Raw genomic sequence first — 23,597 nt, 5'->3', positions numbered from 1 at the left:
CTCCCCACCTATACTGTGCTGCTCCTCCCTGACCACCAAGCAAGCAAAGGCTTCTGGGATACTGGGGCTCTGCTGGCCCACTGCAGTGCCATCACTCTGCTTGCCCAAACCATTTTAGGCAGCAGGTAAGTAAGTGGTTGGAGAGGTACATTGGGTTTCTGAGAGGCACTAGTCTAGCTAAAGCAGAAATAGGCTCTAACTTAATAATCTGCTCATCACACACAGTAAGAGACACCCTAACTTATTCAAAGACACCGTGGGCGGTGCAGAGGATGAATAAGCATGATTCACTGCCACTCCGGCACCCGGGGCATGAAGAATAATAAAACCCAAAGAATTGTAGCCGCCTGAGTAGTAAATTAAGAGATCCAGGGCTCAGCTAGACTCTAGATATCAATGTTACCATGGCAATAAAGGGCCCCAGCCTTCAGCAGCTATTACAGAGCAGGCGTCTAATAGGCTAGTCTATGTCACAGCCAAAGCCCAAGGGGCTAGCAAAGAAGACCAATTAGCATATCCATTCATTAGGGGCCTCTGCACACTTCTCTTAATTCCAATTAGTTGTTCGTTTGAACCAATGTCTCTTGCCTGCATTATACTCATTAGTGCCTTTTAGCCACTAGAAATAGGTTTGAATCTCCACAATGACCTAACAATTTCCCAAGCTTTCATTTTTCCCCTAGGGGTCTAGGCTTATACAGTCACAAACCCATGGCCCTCAGTCCTTTGAAATGAAAGCATCTCTCACTGTACAACTGTACTCGACAGATGGAAACTCTGCTCAGGAATGTGATGCGCTAAGGGTTCTTCCTGGAACCCAGTGAAGTAGGGATCTGGGGCCATTATCTGGACCTTTCAGGTCAAGGAAACCCTCTGGCCTTAGCCAGTGAGCCTGCTGGCTATGCCTGCTGGCCACTACTCAGAGGCTAGCTATTCCGGAGGGGGAATTTTGGGCACTGGGGACCAGACTGACATCATCAAAGTCAGGCAGTAACTGTTTCAGCTTGAAGTCCTGCCCTTCAAGGTCCAGCCCAACCCCACCTTTTCCGGGAAGCCTTCCCTGATTATTGTAGCCCTAAGCGAATTCTCCCTCCTCCATGCACTTCAAAAATGACATTCTGTGCTGAGCAGCATACATGGGCAACCAAAGGCCCTAGCTTGGCCTGGAGCTTCCTTACCCAGTGACCTCAGAGTCCACAGGTCACTAATCTTGGAAGGGACTGGGATTCTAGAGAATATTCAACATTACTTGGGTGACTCCAATGGCAAACAATTCTTAAGCTCCACTGCACATGACCTCCCAGAGTCCCTGAAGACCTAACCAGTCCTTGGTATGGAAAGTACACAACTGCTCTTTGACAGCTCTGGGACACATTGTGGCCACCCCACAACCTACACAATTGTGGAAATGGCCCACAAGAACAGATGCCACAAACTAGTCCATCTCATGGTAAAGGCAGAGATTATCTGAAGGATGCTACCATATCTTCCTCCCTTTGGGAACAGGAGGACCCAGTCCATAAGATTGTTTCTGTTCCCAGTTAGTTGCCATTGTCAGCAACTCTGTGGTTTCATCACAGCGGGCACTCAGGACAAGGGGCTTATAGAAGCAGTTGCTAAAACCTGTGTCCAAGAAATGAGCATGTAGTTTTCTAGACTTTAATAATGTGCCCCCGTATCTGCTGTTATAGTCAAAGCCTCTCCTTTCTCTCTCCGCTTGTCCCTTTGTAGCCACTGCTTCGTTTGCATCCCCATTAGCCACTTGTGGCTCCATTCTGCTAGACTGTTAAGCACATTGCTTTTTTTTTTTTTTTTTTTTCAAATTTGGCAGGAATCATTTCTCTTCTAACTAGTGTTTTGAGTGTAAACTCATACAGATTTCTGTCTTCGACATCCTATGGGATTTGGTTATTTTACCCCACCCAACAGCTGGCATTCCAGAACACAGCCTGGGCTATAGCTGAAATACATGGCAAATGTCTTAAGTATATATCAAACCTCCAATTACCCAGAATGCTTAGGAATGGAAGATTCTAGAGAATGGAATATTTTGTTACCTAAGGTCATGTCACTCCTAACTCCCTTTTGTCCCCCTACTCTCAGTTTTTGAAATATAAAATGACTGTACTCTCTTTTCAGCCTTAGACCAGTTAGCCTAGCCGTTGTTTGGTTTTGAGGCTTCCAAGGGCCTGGGGATTCTCATACTTAATATAAGGAATCACACAAAAGACTGGCCTGGAGAAGGTGTAGAAGATAGAGATCAACATCTACTGAGACCAGAGACCAGATTATCACCTAGAATATATTTTGCTTTTAATAAAATTCAAAAAGAAGAATAAGTTTCTCTTTTTTGTAAGTGGCCTTTTTCTCTTCAGAGAAGGATATGGGAAGAGACACTGCTAAAGAAGAGTTCTGATTAGTAACACTACAGTGAAAGGAATTCTTATTTAAAATTAACTGCAATTGAAACCATTTTCATCAGAATAGCCTTGAATTGGAGTTATGACTAAATCTATCTAAGCTATTGTGCTGTTTTTCTCAGTAATGAATGTGCCCAGAATGTCAGTATCTGCAACATTCTCAGCCACTTGAGTATAATGGGGTTTGATTTGTGAAGGAAGGATCGCAAACTCCATCCAGGCCTTTTAACCACCCAGGCTCCAGTGGGGTGGACTCCAAACAGACCAAAAATGCTATACAATATTCTTAACTGTTTCTTCTAATTTTTCCTTTCTTTGGATCCCATGTTGGTTTCAGGAGTTATATACGTCTGGGAAACTGACACTGCAAAGTTCTGGCTTGTTCCCTGCCCTGATGCTAAGGGATAAATATAGATCTCAACCACTACAGAAATTTGGCCAGGATTTGGAGGGGTGTGTGTATGAGGGGCAGTGACTGATGGGGCCACTCTGACATGTGGGCTAGAAAAAGGCTTCCTTATGTCTAAGACCCTCTTTGGGGCAGTGAAGAATGAAGTAGGAGCCTGGCTTCTAAAATCAGAAAGAATAATCCATATTTTAAGAAGCTCATGGATTGACACAAATAAGAAATATTATAGGTGGCTTAGAGTGTGTGCGGAGGTAGGGGGAGAGAGCAAAGGGAATCTTTCTTGACATCCTAGATCCTTTTGCATGAGATCAGCCTTATGAAAAAGGCAAGTTATTCTTGGCCGTCTCCCCTCACCCCCAACTCCCACCCACACCCACCCCCTGCATGCACTGATATCCAACTCTCAATTGAGAAGAACATGACTTAAGATTTCCATTGGGCCCATCATATCTCAAGCACTGGAGAAAGACAAGGGGTGGAAAGACACATAAAGGGGGGCGGGGCGGGGGGTGAGTTGCTCATCCTCGTGACCCAGAATATCTCCCCCTCCTTGTAATGATGAGCTTGCTTTTCCATAAGGGCTTTCCCTTGATTCAGGGAAGGGGCCAACCAATGAGAGAGGGACATGTTAGATTATTTTGGGGAAGGACTCATGCCAGGAGGGTTCACTTTTACCAGGCGCCAAGTGTCCCCAGCAACCAGTGTCTCCTGTACCAGCAGAAGCTCCAGAACTCTCACCTGATTGCCTGCCTCTGCTGCGTCTTTGCCCACTGAACAGTCATGAGAAGGCAACTCCGGTCCAGAAGGGCTCCGTCCTTTCCTTACAGCTATCGCTACAGACTCGTGAGTGCCGGAGAGCAGAATATTTTACTGCCCCCCCTTTTTCTAATGGGGTGGGTTGGGGGCTGTGCAGACCTTGGTTTACTGCTGCCTCTCTTTGGGATGGGCATAAACAGCGAAGTTTAGGGAAACCCAGGGTTTCAAAAAGGAGCAGTGACTCCCAGCACCCCCGGGTACCCTAAATTGTTGGATAAAAGGAGGAAGCCCCTCTTCCTGTAAAACAAGATAAGAGAAGGAGAAGATAATAGAGAATAACGGGCTTATAAAATCTTTTCTTGGGAGTATAGAATTTTCACAGACCTTTTGGAGTATAAAAATTTAATTCTAATAGCAAGAAATTTAGCCAAGAGGGAAGGAAAGAGGAAGAGGAAATGAAAGGCACTGCCTACCCAGCTGTCTCAGTACCCTTGGGTGGTAGCTTCTTAGAGTCCAGCTGCTCTCTTTCTAAAGTAGAAATTCCAAACTATAGCTAAAATCATAGAATCCCCAATAGGAGCTGGGAGGAATCCTAGACAATATATCTCCAGAACCCCTCATTATGTAAAGGAGGCTGCTGTGGCTCAGAGCACAGGAGTGACTGGCAAGTTAGTGGAGGAGCCAAAGTGAAAATGCAATATCCTCACTTCTAATCTTGTGCTCTTTCCATTGTATTTGCAGTATGCATCTTCCAAACCCCCGATCTGCCACTACCTATTTCCATCCTGATTGCCACGCCACACTGCCCAACATACAGACACACATACATTCTTTTGATTTCACCGTTTATCTCCAGGGTGTATTACAAATTATTTGATCCAAAAGTTTCTTTGCATTTATTTTGCTATAAGACATTAATGTATGCCACACGCAGTACTTTTTGGGGAGAGGATTTTGAAATGTTCCCCAGAGAGGATTGTGATCTGAGCCCCAGGAGGAAACAAAGCCTAAGCCATTTTCTTTGGGTATGGCCACTTATGTAACCAGGGAGTTAAGTGAAAACTGTCAACAGCCCGCAGAAGAAAACACATATTATTCTAAGTTCCCATCAACCTACAGAGGGCTTCTCTTAGCTTTTTAGCCACAATTCGAAGAATTATTTAACTTCCCCCAAAGTTTCTTCCAGCTCTCAGAACAGTTACAATCTGCAGGGGTATAAAACTATTTCTTACTTGCCTTCTTTTCTACGTAATCGTGCTAAAATGTTGTGTATAATTTCAGTTATTTGTCAAGTGGCTTGGATTTTAAATGCATCAGGGGATCTTGATCCTTATAAGACTTGATCAAATTTAAAAAGAAATTAATGCAATCCTGTGCTAATTTCTCTTTTAAAATTAACCAGCCATTCAAATGTTTATGGTGTATTACTACTCAATGCAGGGCACAAATTTAAAATTTATCCTTTGGGTCATACTGTTTATATATTTGTTTATATGTTTATATATTTAGATTGCTCAAAATGGAGCCACCCTCTGTTCTTCAGACTCTTCTCTTTTAGGGAAACCTGATGACCCCATCGCACACCCACTACCATATCCCAGCACACTCACACACACTATCACATGAGGGTAGTGCCACTTTAGGAAAGTGACAAAACAGAATCTTAGGGATAAGCATTCTCATTACCAAAGGATTTTCTATTGGATTTCATTACATAGTTTCACAAAGATACATTTTACATTTAATTAATGAGGATCTTTTGGGGAAGGCCTCTCTTGCACAGTGTGACCATCTCCTTTACCTGGAAGCAGAGGAGAGGAGAAAAGATTTGAGGTTCCTAAAGCAAAGCTCAGGAACCTCTCACAGCCTCTCAGGTGTGAGAGCTGTAAGGGCAAATTAGCCATGAGAAGATTAATTCTTCTCAGGAGGGTAAAGCTTTAATGACAAGCCATCTGTAATGGGATTATCATGAGAGCCCATATCTACAAATAAGATCAGGCTGAGGCCTAGACCAGCTGCCTCCTCTGTGGAAGGTTGAAGGCAGGCATCGTAACATGGAGAGAAAAGAAAATTGTTCAGAAAATGTAAAGGGAATATATATTTCTCTTCAATGAAGTATTATACTTCGAATTCACTGAGATTCTCGGGTGCAGTAGATTCTCTGGGGACCATGATTGCTACCCACTGTGATATACATGACAGCTCAGTTAGGGTGACAATCTCTGTGAAAGCATTCCCGCAGAGTCCTGCATCAGGAATTTTAAGTCAGGCAGGTATCACTGATATTTGGTTAGGACATACTGGGTACTTAACTGTCAGCTTTACACTGTGGAGGGCCATCGAGAGGCTAGAAAATATGGACTCTCCCTCTGGGTGCTCAAAATGTAGTTTGGGAGTTTAAATGTGTACATAGGTTCACACACAAGTGAAAGATATTAAGAACATGCATTAATCCGTTCAACATTGAGTGATGGATGAAGTTTATTTTCCTAAGCCTTACACTGTGAGCCTATGTCAGTCAGTCCTTGATTATAATAAGCACCTAAAATCTTTTTCTGTGCGTTTTTTTGAGACAATGTCTCACTCTGTCACCCAGGCTGGAGTACAGTGGCATGATCACAGCTCACTGCAGCCTTGACCTCCCAGGCTCAAGCAATCCTCCTGCCTCAGCCTCCTGAGTAGCTAGGACTACAGGTGCATGCCACCATGCCTGGTTAATTTTTTTTTTAATTTTGTAGAGACAGGGTCTTGTTATGTTGCCTAGGCTGTCCTCAAACTCCTGAGTTCAAGTGATCCTCTTTTCTTGGCCTCCCAAAATGTTGGGATTATAGGCGTGAGCCCTAAAATCCTTTAGGAACACAGAACCTAAAGCATTGTGTTTCATTAATCTGCTAAGCTACCTCTAGGCACTTGTGCTTAATGTGATAGAGGAGAAACATCATTGTCCAGGGTATCAAGAGACACAGGTTCCAAGACTGTCAACTCTATCATGAATTTACTGCATGGCTTTGGCTAGATCCTGTCCCATCTCTGGGCCTCAGATGGATAAGTAAATCTTGAAGGTCCCTGTCGTTCTGATGTGATATTTTATGTAGAGCTGTACATTGGAACAAATTAGAGAGCAATTCAAGAGGGCTCATAATCAAGAGCTAGATAGTGCTGTGCAGACCGAATGCTGAGAGCTGAGCCTTGTCATTCTGTATCACTTTTACTAATTCTGAGCAATCCAATTTGCTGAGCCCTCCTCCCCCCAGCAAAGGCAGCATTTTCAGCCGAGTGCCCTCTAAATGGCCTTTGAGGAATCAGGCAGGGAGGGAGCAGCACAGAGCCCCTGGTCTCTAGTGTTTGACACATCCAACCCCAACAGGTGCACAGCCCCGCAACTCTTCAGACTTGGACAGCAGAGAAGGGAGTGCAGCCTCATTTTCTGCTGCTGCAATAAGCCTTGGCAAACTCCCAAAGAGCAAAGATACAATTCTCCGGCCTGTGGCTGGGAGGTATTTGAAACACCACTTTGGTGAAGTCTAGGTTTCTCTCTCTCCCTCTCTCTTTTTCAGTTTAATTTTCTTAGAATCACTCAGAGAAGATTACAGTTTCAAATCTCAAGTAATGGCTGTAATCAGTCAATCAACAAATATGTGCTGAGTATGTATTACGTGCCCAGCTTTTTGCCTAAGGCATAGAGGGGGGACTAAGGAAGCCTGGGGTTCCAGCTCTCAGATGGTCTTTCCAACCAATTTAAGGTAGGAAGAGATTCAAACTAGGGCAATAATCAGAGAAGCAGTTAATAACTGCCCACCTATTGTTTCTGTTGGGAAGGAAGGCTAAGTTTTGAGGAGGGGTACAGTAGTTGGCCTCTCCTCCTGATGTCCATCCCAGGCTATTTTTAGACACAACTTAAAATGGTGAAGTTGAGCAGCTGAATGTGTACAGGGTGTTAGGATAAAGCTGACTTGGACTGAAAGTTTGCCATCACGGACACAATGTCTAAGACTATTCCACCCTCTTCCTGTGTGAGCTCACCTCTGCTCTGATAGGCCAAGGTTAAGTGGGAGGTCAAGGCCCAGAACAGAGTAGTGATATGAACAGTCCTTGGAGAAGAGCCCAAATGCCTGAAGCTGAGAATAAAACTTGCACCTCTATGGAAAGAATACTGAGTCAAAATGGGTCATAGAAAGGATATTTCCTCCAAAAGAACAGAGAGAAAAATCCACTTCTTGTAAGAACATGTATGTTTATGGGGAAGTGGAAATTTGAAGCATCTCCAAATATTGAGTCATTTCAATTTATTTTTGGCTGGTGGGATGCACCATTGTACATTTTTTTTCAAAAAGGGTATTATGTTTTGTCACTGTTCCAGGATGATCCAGATGAAGTGAACCAGAACTACTTAGCAGATGAAGAGGAGGAAGCAGAAGAAGAGGCACGGGTGACAGTGGTGCCCAAGTCAGAGGAGGAGGAAGAAGAGGAGGAGAAAGAAGAGGAAGAAGAGGAGGAAAAGGAGGAGGAAGAGGGTCAGGGTCAGCCAACAGGCAATGCCTGGTGGCAGAAATTGCAGATCATGAACGAATACCTGTGGGATCCAGAGAGAAGGATGTTTCTGGCCCGAACAGGTCAGAGTTGGAGTAAGTCCCAATAGTTCCAGTGCCAAAGTCTGGTGTCCTTTGCTTTTGGTGTGGTGTCCAGGGCTCCTTTACCATACGCTGGATGGGCTTGTCTGTGAACTTCTCTTTGCACTTCATGTAAAGGCATCAATGCCTAGGGAAATGCCTAGACTGTGGACAGATTCCATCAGAACAAACTCCAAATGGATGAACAAACTTGACTGTGTAACTGAAACTCACTGGGCTCAACATCAGTTGCAATGCAGAGAGACAGTGAGAATGAATTGAAAAAGCACATGACTTTTTAAAGTCCCAGTCCTGTCACTTTCTATCCATGTGACCTTGGACTCATCATTTCCCCTCTCTGAGTCTCAGTTTCCTCACCTGCCAAATGAGGAAAACAATCCCTGACTTGCTTCTCTCACAGGATCAGAGTGAGGCTCCAATTAGATGTTAAAACTGTAAAGTTGAAAGAACTATGCAGAAGACTTCTTGTAAGATATGATACTCAAATCCCTGCTAACCTGACCAAGTGTTTTTATGAGGCCTCATCACCTGGTAATGTCAGAGGAGAGCCAGGAGGCGTGTCCCTGGCCCCAGCTTGTGGGTGTCTTCCTCTGTTATGATAGACATGTTTGATCAATGGCAGAATTATATTCCTTAGCATTTCCTCTTTGCATCATATGCTGCCATCATTTTTACTCCACAACTTCCCCATCACTCCCCTCCTACAGTCTTACCCACCTCTAAAACTATTAATGCTGAGCCTTCTCCTCAGGAGATTTAGCCAGTGGTAAAATTCACACTTGCCACAGTCTCTGCACAGCCCAGAAAAAGAGCAGCTGCTGGTTTGGAACTCAGTCAATCCACAGAAGAAAAAAAATAGAGGATGCCAAGGATGAAATAACAGTCCCCTAGTGCCAAGGGTCTAGGTTGCTGAAGTTGATGGCCATGTCTTCTAAAGGCCCCCTTGGCTAAGAATTCTTTCCCTCATAGTTAATGTTGCTAATTCAGCTCAGTCAAGGTGAAACAGTCAGCTCTGTTTCCTGGAATTAGGAATAGCAGGTGTGGGACTCTCATCTCCCTTCGCCCCTCCCCAATTCCCAGCCCCACCCCTGACCATCCCACAAACTCTCAACTGGAACAAATGTACCATTTAAGGAACATTCCGACATTCTGGAAGCTGCAGACAAATACTGGACACTCACTGGGGCTCCAAGGGTGCACAGCTGTTTCTCCCTTGCCTAAAGAGGACTGGAAAAACAAGCCTTGTGAAATGCAAGTGTGATTCTGGGAGGGGGAGCCTAAACAGCCAGCCATTAGAACTTCACCAGATGAGCTGATCCAAATTGCTTCTGTGAAAGACAATACATAGGCCAATAAGTGGGGATGAGGGAGGAAGGTTCAAGTGCCCAGAGAAGATATGGTAATAGCGACACTGCATGATAGGCCATAGCCAGACCTCTGAGTAGCAGGTCTAAGTAGAGCCCAGGAATTCTTCTGTTGGGCTACCCTGGGCAAAGGGCAAATGGTAATGTTAATGCTTCAGCCATAGAGCACATGCCTTGCTGTCTTCTTTCCTGAGAACAAGGTGCCCACTTGTGCACTTACTAATGCTGTCCCAACTTGGACATCAACCTGCCCAATATGTTTACCAGGCCTATGAATATAATCTGGGCCTTTTCTTTGGTACCTGCACACCCCTATTATTGGAAACTCTATGTTATTTTATTGGATACCAACAAGAATCATACAAGGTAGTAATATTATTATCCCCATTTTACAGATGCAGAAACTGAGGCTTAGAGAGGGTAAGTAACTTGCCTATGGTCACATAGTTACTAAGTGGCAGTGCTGGGATTTCAAACCCTGGTTGGATGAACACCAGAGTTCATTCTTTTGCCAGAACACTGCCCCATTTCACGAACTCTAACAATGAACAAGGCCCTGATGTGTAGGGCCTCAGGACCTGATAGGATGTTTTAGTGGGAGAAATGAAGAGTTGGGAGCACTCAGTGGTCTATCCAAGCCTGGGTGGGGCATTGAGGAAAGAACCCTAGAGTACCTGGAGAAAAGACCTAAGTAATACTTGGACATCCAGGGCAGAAAGTGTCAGAGGGATCAATGGGTTCAGATGGGGACTGTGCTTGGTTTTGCCTGGGGGTGACTGAGCTATCTATCTCAGTCTGTGATCACCTATCATAAACTCTAGGGCACCCACTCCTGGGTGAGGCTAAGGGGACTTATTGCTAGTGTCATTCTCCCATCTACAGCTTCCTGGTCACACATCCTGGGAAAAAAGAAGATATCTCCAAAGGAATGTACCTGTGTTCCCTTGCTTTCCCTTCATCCATGAAACTGAGTCTTTTGATCTCCATGGATGGCTCTAGCTGTTGATCCATTCCCAGGATGGGGATGGGGTAAAGGAATGGAGGCAGAAACACAGGGCAAATCCCATGAGATAGCCAGTGGGCAGCAGCCAAGTATCACAGGCACAGAGGTGCTGTCGTTTATTCTCCAGGACTCCAACGGAATCAATGTGTTCATGTTCCAGTTCTGCTTTAGTTCATCTTAATAAAATAAAAGGGTCAGTTCCATTTCCAGTCAGATTACTATGGGTTTTTTCTCCGTTCCACAATACCTTTTTTTGGTTAATTTTATTTGGTTCATGGTTCAATTTAAAAATTAATATTTGGATTCAGTTTGGGGTACAGCAAAGTTAAGTGGTTTGTTCCAGTTTCTGGTTCATAATTCAGTTCAAATCTGTAGGTCCAACACCATGTCATTGCTGTGAACAGAGCCAAACATTGTTGCCTGAGAGAGCCCCAAGGAGGGCTTGAAAAGAGTTTCTCAGCAGCAATCTCATGCTCATTCACCTCACTCATTGTTGCCTAATCCTGGGACAAACCTAGTCCTAATACAGCCCACAGAGGGAAAATTCACACAACTATGCTTCTGGTCCTACAGCACTAATAATAACGTTAATAATAACCGATGATGACTGCCACTTATGGTGCATTTAGTATTCGCCAGGCTCTGTGCTATGCTGTTTATATGCATTATTCAATGCTAAGAAGTAAGTACCATTATTGTACAGACGAGGAAATTGAGGCCCAGAGAGGTGAACAGCATGTCCAAGATTAAACAGCTTGAAAGTGGTAGAGTCAGGATAGGATGTAAGGAAAGACTGAATTTCAGATATTGTTAGGGATATAGATAAGAATCTGAGGTAAGTGCTGTTTTTATCCCCATCTTACCTCTGAGGAATTGGAGGTGCAAGGAAGTTCTGTAACTTGCCAAAGTTCACAGGCAAGTGTCAGTGATTAGGTACCGTTTCCTCCTTTTCCCTTCCCCACCCTGTGTTAGTGTTCTTTTTGAAAAGCAGAGCCATTTTATTCATCTTTGATAAAGATGAATAAAATTTGAAATAAGCAGGGCAAAACCTCACTTTGCCTTGATTGGAGGCAAGTCCAGTGGAAATTCATCAAAAGTTTGAATTATAGACTATGTGGAAAGAAATGCTGTTTTCATCACTTGCAAATACCTATAATTATTGGAACCAAGCTGCTAGACTCTTCAGGGCATCCACTTTAATGAATAGCAAAGAATGATTTGTACTTAGGACATCAACTGTTGCCCAGAGGACTCTCAAGCAATTTGCCCTCTGCAGTACTTTAAACTCCACTCCACTGTATTCTTGTTCATGGCCATCATTTGCTCAGCAAGCCCTTCCATCGGAGATGTTGTAAAGGTAAACTGCAATTAGACCCCTGACACAATCCTCACTGACTCCAAACTGGTGAAATCTGAATAAGCAAGGACATACTGAATCTGGGGAATTTTTTAAAGAGCCATTTTGTGGTTGGGTTGGTTCTGGTTCATGAGTCTAAGCAGAGAGGAAGGGCTTGTTGGTAAGCACTGACCACTCTTATCTATGATTGCTCTGCAGGCCTGATCTTACTCATTTACTTCTTCTTCTATGCCTCTTTGGCTGCTGTGATCACCCTCTGCATGTACACACTATTTCTGACCATCAGTCCTTATATACCGACCTTCACGGAGCGGGTAAAGCCTCCTGGTGAGTGTGCCCAGATGCCCTGTGTTGTCAGAACTTGCTGGACAGAAATATGCTTGCACAGCATGTTCAGCCTCAATTAACTTAGGCTCTTCCTGGTAATGACTTAGAGATTCAATTATTAGGAGGAAAAGTAAAATGGTACTTGGCAAATTACGGTTCTTTTCATTTTGATTGCCTGGGGGGAAATGGTTTCATGGGAATCAATACAAAAAAAAATTATCGCAAGAATGGGTTAATATATCCAAGACCTGTTTTCATTGCCAGGAGTTATGATCAGACCCTTCGCCCATAGCCTTAACTTCAACTTCAACGTTTCTGAACCCGACACTTGGCAGCATTATGTGATTAGCCTAAATGGATTTCTCCAGGGTAAGTAAGTTCCTCTGAATAGTGGAAAGTTCTTTTGAAAGGTGGTGGGTGGGAATCCAAAATTCAAAATTCACCTGGCCCAGGAATCCCAGTCTTACTAACCCCAGCTCATCATGGTCTGTCCTTACTTTGCATCCCCCTTAGCACCTGTAGCTACAATCAGAATTGTTCTAGTGTGTGATTGCATGTTGTCTTGAAAGCATACAAGTCAATTTTCCAACAAGATAAGCTCTTTGAGGCAGAGAACATTTTTCTTTTCTTGAACACGATACAGCACCCAGTTAAGTCCTGAACATATCCAGATGGCTCAATAATGATCATTTATAGAAGATAATTCTGGGGGGAGATAGTGGTGGGAAAAGAAGAATGTTCTCCAGAGCTGGAAGATTCCTATCTTCTAAACTTTCTCAAGATAAAAGAAGTCATTTCTTGGAGATGGGCTAACTTGAAGGGAGAGGGCAAGTGTCTTTATTTTATTTTATTTATTTTATTTGAGATGGAGTCTCACACTGTCACCCAGGCTGGAGTGCAGTGGTGCAATCCCTGCTCACTGCAACCTCCACCCCCCAGGTTCAAGCGATTATCCTGCTTCAGCCTCCTGAGTAGCTGGGACTACATGTGCGTGCCATCACGCCCTGCTAATTTTTTGTATTCTTAGTAGAGACGGGGTTTCACCGTGGTAGCCAGGATGGTCTCGATCTCCTGACCTCATGATCCACCTGTCTTGGCCTCCCAAAGTGCTGGGATTACAGGCATGATTCGCCGCGCCTAGCCAAGTGTCTTTATTTAACAGCATTCAAGAAAGGAGTTAGAGGAAGAATCTCTGGGTGGCAGTCGTTCCAACATTCTGATCCCAAATATTTTCGAGGTGCCTATCTCTATAGTGTCATCAGATAAATTTTCAGGGCAAATGAATGGCTTTGTCGGAGACCCTTTCACAAGGTAATATCTGAGGTAGCAGCTTGGTTAAGGTTAACAGAGCACACAGGTTCTTTATGCAGCTATCAAAGAGGAGCCCCAGTGGGGTTTGCGTTTCTGCACCTAATCTATGTGGGGAAAAAATGCCAGTCATTCTGGCTTGGTTGTCCTGGCCTGGTTGAAGTGGGGTTGATCCATTCTAGGGGCAGCTACTATTACAACATGTGCACTGAACTAGGAGAACAATCTCTTGTCATGTGCTAGGAAGTGTTATTTAAATACATAAATTGGTCACTTAACTTTAACTTTGCATAATAAAGTTGATCGTCCTCATTTTATAAATGAGGAAATTGAGATTCAGAAAGGGGAAGTAACTTGATCAAAGACTCTGGCAGCAGAACCAGTGTTTGAATCCACATTTCATGTTCTTGACACTCTTCGCTGCTGTACGTGTTATAATGGGACCGACAACATGGGCATCTCCTGGGAGTTTGTTAGAAAGGCAAAATCTCAGACCACATTCTAGACCTGCTGAATAAAAATCTGCATTTTAAAAAATCCACAGTGATTTGTAGGAAATTTAAAGTTTGAGAAATGCTGCTTTTCATAATTCTACACTGCTGTCATATGACCAAGAGTTAGAACTCAGCTTTATATCATAAGGCTCAGTGTTATTTTGGGTAAGTCTGAGTTTCAGATTCCTTACCTGTGAAATGAGGGGAGACGGGATCTGAGTCCATGTAGTTCTATTTTTAGCCACAGAAATGTTTTAGGCATCATGGCCAGCACAGTATCTTCTTTTGTTTCAGAATGCTTGCAAGTGATTGCAAATATATTGCCGGATCCCCTGCTGAGAAAATCCCTCCAAGAAGCTAGTAGACAGAGAAATACCAATTCTGACCTGATGATGATGGAAGCAGGAAATGTTAGAAAAAGCACTAGTTTTTCAGTTTCTAAGAGTAGATAATGTGTCCTGCTAAAAAGAAGCACATCTCTGAAATAGACATCCCAGAGTATCACTTTCACTCCCATGAGGACTGGGATTTTGCAATAAGGGTCATGTCCATGTCACATTATTTTTAATGGAACTACCTCAAGAGAAACAATGAGCACATGATTGCAGCCTCTATTTAGAAAGTTATTTGAGCATAGTTCTTGTTCTAAAAAATTAAAACAAAGCCTTGAATTAAATGTAGCTTTGTCAAAGAAAAAATAAAGGCATAGCCATAATTGGATAGATTTAAAATTCCCAGTTGCCAATTAATAATCTCAAACCCAAGTCACAACCTGTGGGTTTGATATTATTAGATGAGAATTCAGCAGTACATTTTGAGTTTTACCTCTGGTAGATCATAGGTGCAAAATCTCCTCTGAAATACTGAGCTACTTTGAACATTAATACATAGGGACTAATTCTAACAGGACTAACTGGGCTGCATCACTTAGAATCAAATTGGAAATAATGCAGTAATTTCTAAAGCCCAGTTTTATGTATGAAATTTGGCAGCCCAAAGAGTTACCTCACCAATAGCCTCTTTAAGCTTGCTCCCTGATATACGTATCCTTCGACACATGTTACATTCCATCCAATGTAAAGGACATTAACCCTGAATGTCTCAGGCCTCAGTAGACAAGATCTTATGCCCTCACCATCACCGTAGAGACCCCGTGGTTGTCATTGGTTTCTATCTTTTAACTTATGCTTCTATTTTGCAGTGCTAACTTCCTTCTGTAAAGGATGAAGAGCTGGCTTATTCCCTCCCCTGCCTCCTCCTCTGCCTCTCCTTCCTACTCCACCTCCTTCTCCTCCTCTTCCTCTTCTTCCACTTTCCTTCTGTCTCACAACTCATACTTCTCACTCTCTTACAATCAGGTGCCTCTCACTGACTTCAAAGGGAGACATTGTAACTGCCCAGCGGGTTCACCTTGTTCACTGCCTAGACGGAGCTGATTTATCAAGACGGGGTATTGCAATAGAGAAAGAGTAATTCATGCTCAGCCTGCTGTGCAGGAGACTGGAGTTTTATTATTACCCAAATCAGTCTCCCCAGGACTATTTCTCTATTGCAATCAAATCCATGTGCATTGGGTGGGTAGTGCCCCGCCAGTAAAGACAGTACCAGAGTCGGTCCCCAGCCCAAGAGAACTAGGTGGCTGCTTGGGCTGGCCTCTGGATCCATTGCCAGGTGAGGGAGTGGGGGGGAGGGCTACTGAACCATGAGCAGGTAGCCATAAGGGCAATCCCAAAAGACTACCCAAATTTGTAACCGCCCAATGGGTTCACCTTGTTTCCTAAGTGAAGTTCAGGAAATTTAACCCAGCAACTTAGCTTCCTTATATATACACCATACCCTGAATATTTCATTCCCTCTTCCAAAATCTACCAACTCTGTGCCTATTTCTCTCTCAGAAGTAGAAGGGACAGCCTTCCAAGTTTATAGTTTATCATATCTGAAAAGAAATGGTGGAAAATAGAGAAAAATTATAAAGTGACTAACATAGGACCCAGAGATGGATATCCAGAAGTTCCATGGGAATGAAAAGCAAGGGAACAGGCAATCAAACTGGGCTGAAGTGACTAGTCAGGAAGACTTCCTAGAGGGATGGCTGCCAATGAAGGCTGTTGGGTACCTGATGCCAGGTCACAGGGAGACTGAATGGGCTTTCAGAGGCATACAAACAAGCTGGAGAAAGGAAATTTGGGAGGGAGGACTACTGAACGCATGGCCTTCCCCTGTAGCACCTGTCTAACATAACCCATTGCCACTCACACATGCTTTAGGTTATAATGACAGTCTTCAAGAGGAAATGAATGTAGATTGTCCCCCGGGGCAGTACTTCATCCAAGATGGCAATGAGGATGAGGACAAGAAGGCCTGCCAATTTAAACGCTCCTTCCTAAGAACTGCTCTGGTCTGGAGGACCCAACTTTTGGATACTCTACTGGACAGCCCTGCATCCTTCTAAAGATGAACCGGTATATTGGCTTTTGATATCTGGTGGTGATAAGTGAATGAACTAGATAGGAGGGCTCTGGCCACTCCATTTGTCTTGGGCTCTGTCTTCACACACCACAGGTTTGGTCATTTTTACTGACAGCATCAGAAATACAAATAACCAGATAAGCCTATCAGTTTCTTCCTCCCTCCCCCCAGCACTTCCTGTGGCCATTCTTCTCCTTCACCCCAAACCTGCTGCTTGATGGCCTTTGTCAAGAATGGGGTCCTAGTCAAGTGCAGTGGCTCGAGCTTATAATCCAAGCTACTTGGAGGCTGAGGAAGGAGGATGCTAGAGCTTAGGAGTTCAAGTTTAACTTGGACAGCATAGTGAGACCTCATCTTTAATTTTTTAAAAAGTATTTTAAATAAGGAATCGAATACTGAGCTGTTTGAAACAGGGGATTGACATGAGGGTGGCATGGGGGACAGTTCTACATCATAAAAATGCATTTTTCTTCCATCCTGTCATGACTTAGGTGTGGCAGAGCCTTATCAGTCACACCCCTCTTGAAATTAGAAGTTCTTTACATCTTTAGAGTTGACTTGCTGAAGTTTCCCCTTGTGTGTAAATATCAGGCATAAATACAACACAGAGTAAGCTGAGCTGCTTAGCTCTAAAGACGTTTTGCATTTTTGCTTTTTGTAACATTCTGAGAAGGCGAAATAGATGAAGCATATGCCTGAGGAAGGATGATTGGGAGGAGGGTTAGAAAAGCCCCAATTTTTACTGTCAAATATGTTTTGTTAAAAAAACAAAACAAAACAAAACAAAAAACACTGGTTTTCTTTTGATAGGTTGTAGGCTTTCGTCCTGAGCTTGGAGATCCTGTGAAGGTTTCCTGCAAAGTCCAGGTAAAGAGCCCTTTTGAGTAAGCATTGTTAGCACATCTGTTTCATGCAAAAAGGTAGTCCATCCCTTTCAAGGACTTACACATGGATGGTAGGCTAAGGAAAAGGTTAATCTTTTCATAACTACACCTCTCTTTAGTTCCTTCAGGTTTTCCTCTTTCCAGAAAGCACTCAACTCATGTGTGTTTGTGTGTGTAGTGTATGTGTGTGTGTGTCAGTCAGTGTGTCATGGTTAATACTTGTGAAAACCAAAGAACGAACTTCAGCTAGGGGCCACAGCGGGGAACAACAGTGTGCCAAGTCATTAATTGAGATTCTGTGTACACTTTTGCTTTTAGCTCTAATTACTTGTTTCTTTGAACTAAACAAACAGCTTTCATTAGAGTCATTAGTTTCCAGATTTTAAAACTGAATTTCACATTTTGCAGCAATGACCAGTGGTACTGGGTGTTGCAATCACAAATGACTACAAGGGAAGTATAAACAGAACTCGATTAATATGCTAATTAACTGTCCTTCGAGGGACCATTAACTTCTATCTCATCTGTACCAATTAGCTCTCTTGTAGGAAAAAGCCCTTAGATCTTGGGTTTGCTTCTCAAACAGGCAGTAGCTTTCTCCTGTTCTGTGACATCAACTGCACCCCCAGACCTGGATAGTTGTCTTGCAAATACGTGAGACCTGGTAATCCCATTCTCAGTAGGAGAAATACAGTTGAAAACTTCAGTCTTCATGGTGGCAGATCAGAAAACAGCAAAAGGCAGCATTTATTCAGCCAATATCCCACATTCAGCAAGCATTTATTGATCACTTATTATATATCAGATCCTCTGCTAGGTGTTAGAAGTGTTGAGGTAAGAGTACGGCTCTGTCTCTGAAATCAAGACAATCAAGTATTACAAGTGCTATGAAAAGTGAAGATGAGCTCTGAAAGGTCAGGCAGTACTTGCCAAATGAACAAGGTAGGAAGCACATTCTGTTGTCATGTATATGTGTAAATATTCACAATGTGAGGTGAGACTACAAACTATGCGAACTGATTCCCCAGGCCTTCACGAAAAATACATTTCATTGCTTTTTAGAAGAATGTATTACAAGTAAATCATAAAGACCAACTTAGTCTTAAGCTAGCGTATTAACTGGACAGAGTTCTACTTATTGTTCCCTAACGGAAGCTGTTTGTTTTTCAGCTTACATCAAACCTTGCTGAGAACTGTCCTTTCTAAAATTGTTTTAATGTTTTAATTATTATTTTTAGCTACCTCCTTACATATTTTATGTCCTTCTAAACACATATATTAAGAATTTCTATACATTCTATAATAAACAATACTGGTCAAATCCACACCCATTTGTAGAAATCAAGCAGGATAAGGTAATGACTAGAATAAATTAAGGAGAACTTAGTTTGTACCAAGAACAATTAAAGTATATTGACAGAAGTAATCACATGACCTTAGTGAGTAATTTACTAGTAGTGATGCACTATTTGTCCTTACTAGCCCCCAGACCTCTGCTATTTAGGGCAAGCTGAATGTATCGCAGAATGGGCAACCCCCTACCTGACATAATGTGATAAGGGTAGACCTGTTTACTTTAATCATTTGCATACCCAAGCTCTTGTTGCTTACCCCTCTGACCCCACCTACTGTAATTAAGCACTACAGAGAATATGTTCAGAGACATGAGTCTAGGTGAGCCAACTGTAGGCTGTGTGCCTGTGTATCAGGTACCTATGCACTTGATCTGACTTCCAATAGAACCGAGCCTGCAGTGTGCAAATCATGGAGTGGGATTTACTAAATATGTTCTAACATATATCTCCCTCAGCTCCAAAGTACAAGACTGTGTCCCAGGCTCAGTGTGATTCTTTGGAGAAAGGCTGGAGTTGTCGGGCCTCTTTCCAGAGCAGCATCAGATACTGCAAGCCCTTTGGACTGCTTCTGTGTGGGTCCCCCAGAAGCCAACAGAGAGCCATATTGAGCACCTTTGGCCTCCTCAGTTCAGGCCTTCTATTCAACATCCTTTGAACTGAAAAGACAAGGCACAGTCACTCCCTAAAAATGCTCTTCTAGGGATAGGTCACGGCTGAGCTCTGCCCCATTCTGCTTTTATGGTCTTCCTGGAACAGTTGGTTATGGGTCACACAGTGATTTCGCCTGAGGTACAACTCCGTTTAGCTCAGACTCTAGCCCACGCTGTGACCCAGCACCCCACATATACCTGCTTTTGCTTACAGAGAGGTGATGAAAATGACATCCGATCCATCAGTTACTACCCAGAGTCGGCTTCTTTTGATCTCCGCTACTACCCTTACTACGGCAAACTGACTCACGTAAGCTGTATCCCCTTTAGTCATTGCTGTCAGAAAGGGCTCAGCGACAAAGGAAGAGCTGGCTGGGATCTATGAGAATTAGGGAGCAGGAGATAGTAGAGGGGTAAATAGCTGCTGGCCATACCAGGAGCTCCCTCTACCAATTCTTATCACAACCACACTCCTTTCCATATCCGAAAGAATCTCATATACGGCCTAGTTTAACCTTTTAAGTTTACAAATGGGAAAATTGGGGTTCAGAGAGAAAAAGTGACTTGCCCAAGACCATACAGCTAGATAGTGGCAGAGTCAGGAGCAGATAAATTACTACCAACATGCCTAAACCTGCATTAATAATCACGCTTCTGTTTCTCCCATTTGAAGCGCTGGGGTCAGTCCCCAACAAGGGGACTCAATAGACACTAGTTTTGGTTTAATTCATGGTCTGATCTCCAGAAAAATCATATCATGCTGAGTCAGAATTGGTTTTTCCAGAGGACAATCAGATATTTGACAGTGACTTATCAGAGAAATGTATGATTTTCCCACACTTTCCCAGCGCAAGGAGAGTATGTCAGTTGCTTTGGCCGTTTGAGAACTGGCATCATGGGATTTGCTCAGTTCTCTTTGTGAGGGTTATCATCCTGCAGTGATTATCTGATCACTTCCCCCCTACCACCTCCCCACACTTAGAATTTATTGTTCTTCTACCTACAGGTTAACTACACGTCCCCCTTGGTGGCAATGCACTTTACAGACGTGGTGAAGAACCAAGCAGTGCCTGTGCAGTGCCAACTGAAGGGCAAAGGCATCATAAATGATGTCATCAATGATCGTTTTGTGGGCAGGGTAATCTTTACTTTGAACATAGAAACCTAAGAACTTCAGGGGACCATTCTTACCAGTTCTGTTTCTGTTTTATCTCATGGTATCTCTGGTAGCACTTGAATTCTTTTTCTTCAGTTAGGACACAGCCAGATGGACATCTAAGACAGCAGATCATCTTTCCTTGCCTATGACATGTGTATAAAATGACATTGTGGAAGCTGTTTGATTTTTTTAAAGGTAGTCTCTCCTGATGACAAACAGAGTATATTAATTTCCTTTCCCTCCACTTAAAACTAAAACCTGTTCTTGCTGCTGGTAGTCTCCCTGTAGCATAAACACAGTATCTGATAAAATTTACAATAGCCATGCAATAGCCATCAAGGAGAATTTCTATTATGATTATAAATTCATCATGTTTTCTAAAATTCTGTTGGTTTTAGAGGTCAGATTCCTCCCAACCAGGCTAATAATCTAACACATTTTTTAAAAATCTGCCTAAGCCGGGTATGGTGGCATGCATCTGTAGTCCCACCTATTCAGGAGATTAAGGCAGGAGGATCACTTGAGCCCAATAGGTCAAAGCTGCAGTGAGCTGCATTGCACTCCAGCCTGGGTGACAGAGTGAGAACCTGTCTCTGAAGAAAATAAAACCTGCTGGCAAGGTCTTTCCCTGGGAATCACCACTCAGACCAACCTAGACAACCTAGACCATTATACCTAAAGACCTCTATATCCAGAGGTGCTTAGGAAACTTCTGCCTCCCACAACTAAATGCTTATTCAAAGACTAGGTTATTTTCAACTGGGAAAAAAGCAGTCCTAACAGGATATTGTCCTGGGATAGAGATGAAGACTGTCCCTGTGACTTTTTAAAGAGGTGGGGCTCACTGCAACTGGGGAGAACACTTAGCATATGGATATGATTGGTGTTTGATTCCTTGCTCTCTGGTGTAATCGTCTAAAGGCAAACATTCCTGCAAACAGGTTTTTCTCAGCTTCAGGCAGAGGAGACAACATGGAAGAAGATTCCCACCAGCTAGTTCTTCTTGTGCTATTTGTTTGACTGTAGCATGGTGTTTTTTGAGACCATCAGGGGTGGTTACATTGACCTTCTGCTACAGCTCTGGAAATTGAAATCAGAGTCTGTCAATGAATACATGACAAGACAGAACGTTCCTGCCAGGCCAGGCAAAAACCAGGACCCATTAGCCAACTTAGCATTTACTTTAAAAATGACATGAGGCAGATGCGTATCCAGTATGTGGATCAGCCAGGTCACTTTGTCTTATCTTTGGTCACCTGATCACTCCACCGCTTCTTAACACCTCCACCAGGGGGAGGACTGGCACAAGAAGAAAAAAAAAAAAAGCAAGCATCAGCGAATAGTATAGTGTATCAGAGTCCGAAGCAAGTTCAAATGCCACATAGGAGCATCCAAAGTCTGAATCTCCTCTATGATGTTTCCTTTCTCCCAAAACAGGGAACTGGTAGTCTGGTAGTGAAGACAAGCAAGTGGAGAAGTTATAAAATATAGTTTAATGAGAGTTAAAAAACTAGTATGTGGAAAGCTATGGGAACATGAGGAAAAATATCTGGAGCTGAGAAAGTAGCAGAGGAAATTTCACATGCAAAGCCACAGTCATGAAGAGACCATGGTGTGTCTGGGTAACTGTGAGCAGTTTATGTAACTGGAATGAAAAGGGTTCAGAGGAATGGCAGGGAGTGGCAAGAGATCGAGCTAGAGAGGTATTCAGGGACGGAAGAGGACTTTGAGTTTTATCCAATAGGTGAAAATGAGTAATTAAAGCATTTTAATCAGGGAGGCTCTGTGATCACATTTGGGTTTTATTTTATTTTACTTTATTTATTTATTTATTTTTGAGATGGAGTCTCGCTGTTGTCGCCCAGGCTGGAGTGCAGTGGTGCGATCTCGGCTCACTGCAACCTCCACCTCCCGGGTTCAAGTGATTCTCCAGCCTCAGCCTCCTGAGTAGCTGGGATTATAGGCACACACCACCATGCCCAGCTAATTTTTGTATTTTTGGTGGAGACAGGGTTTCACCAAGTTGGCCAGGCTGGTCTTGAACTCCTGACCTCAAGTGATCCGCCTGCCTCAATCTCCCAAAGTGTTGGGATTACAGACGTGAGCCACCGCACCCAGCTTGTATTTTAGAAAGAGCACTTGGCAACCACTATGTGAAGGGTGACTGGAGAAGGAAAAGACTGTGGAATGGGGAATAAGGAAGAAGGAGTTTGGAGAATGACTCCAAAGGTTTGAGCTTGGCTAGAACCGGTAAGATGGTGACATTGTTGATCAAGACTGGGAATACAAGAGAGAAGCAGGTTTGGGGAGATCAATTTTGAGCATTTTAGATGTGATTTTCTATTGGTCAGACATTGATGTGGAGATGTAAACACGTGTAGGGTTGGGGAGAAGGAAATATGAGAACGAAAGCAACATTGGGTTAAGGGAACTTGCTTAAGAAATTTTAAGCTATTTAATCTTGGGAATTGAAACCAGTCATGTAAACATAACACACCAATCTAGTCCCTAACAGTGTTTTTTCTCTTGGCATTGTGGCAGGAAGAATTGTTGTTCCTCTTTGGAATCTCCTTCGCAGACACCTTCAAAGTCTTATTGACAGAGTAGAGGGAGGCCAACCACTACTAATAAGTAGTAGAAGATATAGGATCTTCTACAGTAGGTTAATGAGAAATACAAAAACAAACAAATATACAATGAAACTGCCTCCTCTCAACCCATTTTCTTAACAAATTCAATTTTCTTAACAAATTCAACCTTAAAAAGAAAAGGAACAAATGAAAAAGACAACAACTTTTAAATCACTTGAAAATTACCTCAAACAATCAAACTCTCAAGATTCAGTAGTAAAAGATAATAGAACGTTAGATCTGGAAAGGATATTAGAGAGTGTTTAGAAAAAACAACTTGCATTGCATCTGACTCCAGGTCCAGTGCTCTTTCTACTCTGAGCTGCTGCTTACCAGAAAGTACCATCTACTTAAAAATCAATGAATGATATCCCAAACATT

General features: G+C 43.0%; 1 protein-coding gene across 1 annotated transcript; it reads left to right on the top strand.

Annotated features, from left to right (window-relative positions):
- The first annotated feature begins 3,478 nt into the window (after positions 1–3,478).
- Positions 3,479–22,450, top strand: ATP1B4 (ATPase Na+/K+ transporting family member beta 4). The gene is given in 9 exon segments (XM_033201608.1): positions 3,479–3,672; positions 7,946–8,198; positions 12,139–12,267; positions 12,532–12,636; positions 16,337–16,450; positions 16,453–16,539; positions 17,356–17,405; positions 19,642–19,737; positions 20,434–22,450. Coding segments are annotated over 9 exon segments (1,059 nt in total). The 5' UTR covers positions 3,479–3,609; the 3' UTR covers positions 20,596–22,450.
- Positions 22,451–23,597: the final 1,147 nt, after the last annotated feature.

The sequence above is a fragment of the Trachypithecus francoisi genome, unplaced genomic scaffold (genome assembly GCF_009764315.1).
Source record: "Trachypithecus francoisi isolate TF-2019V2 unplaced genomic scaffold, Tfra_2.0 Lachesis_group6, whole genome shotgun sequence".
NCBI classification, from domain to species: domain Eukaryota; kingdom Metazoa; phylum Chordata; class Mammalia; order Primates; family Cercopithecidae; genus Trachypithecus; species Trachypithecus francoisi.
This window is presented reverse-complemented; position numbering and strand designations above follow the sequence as displayed.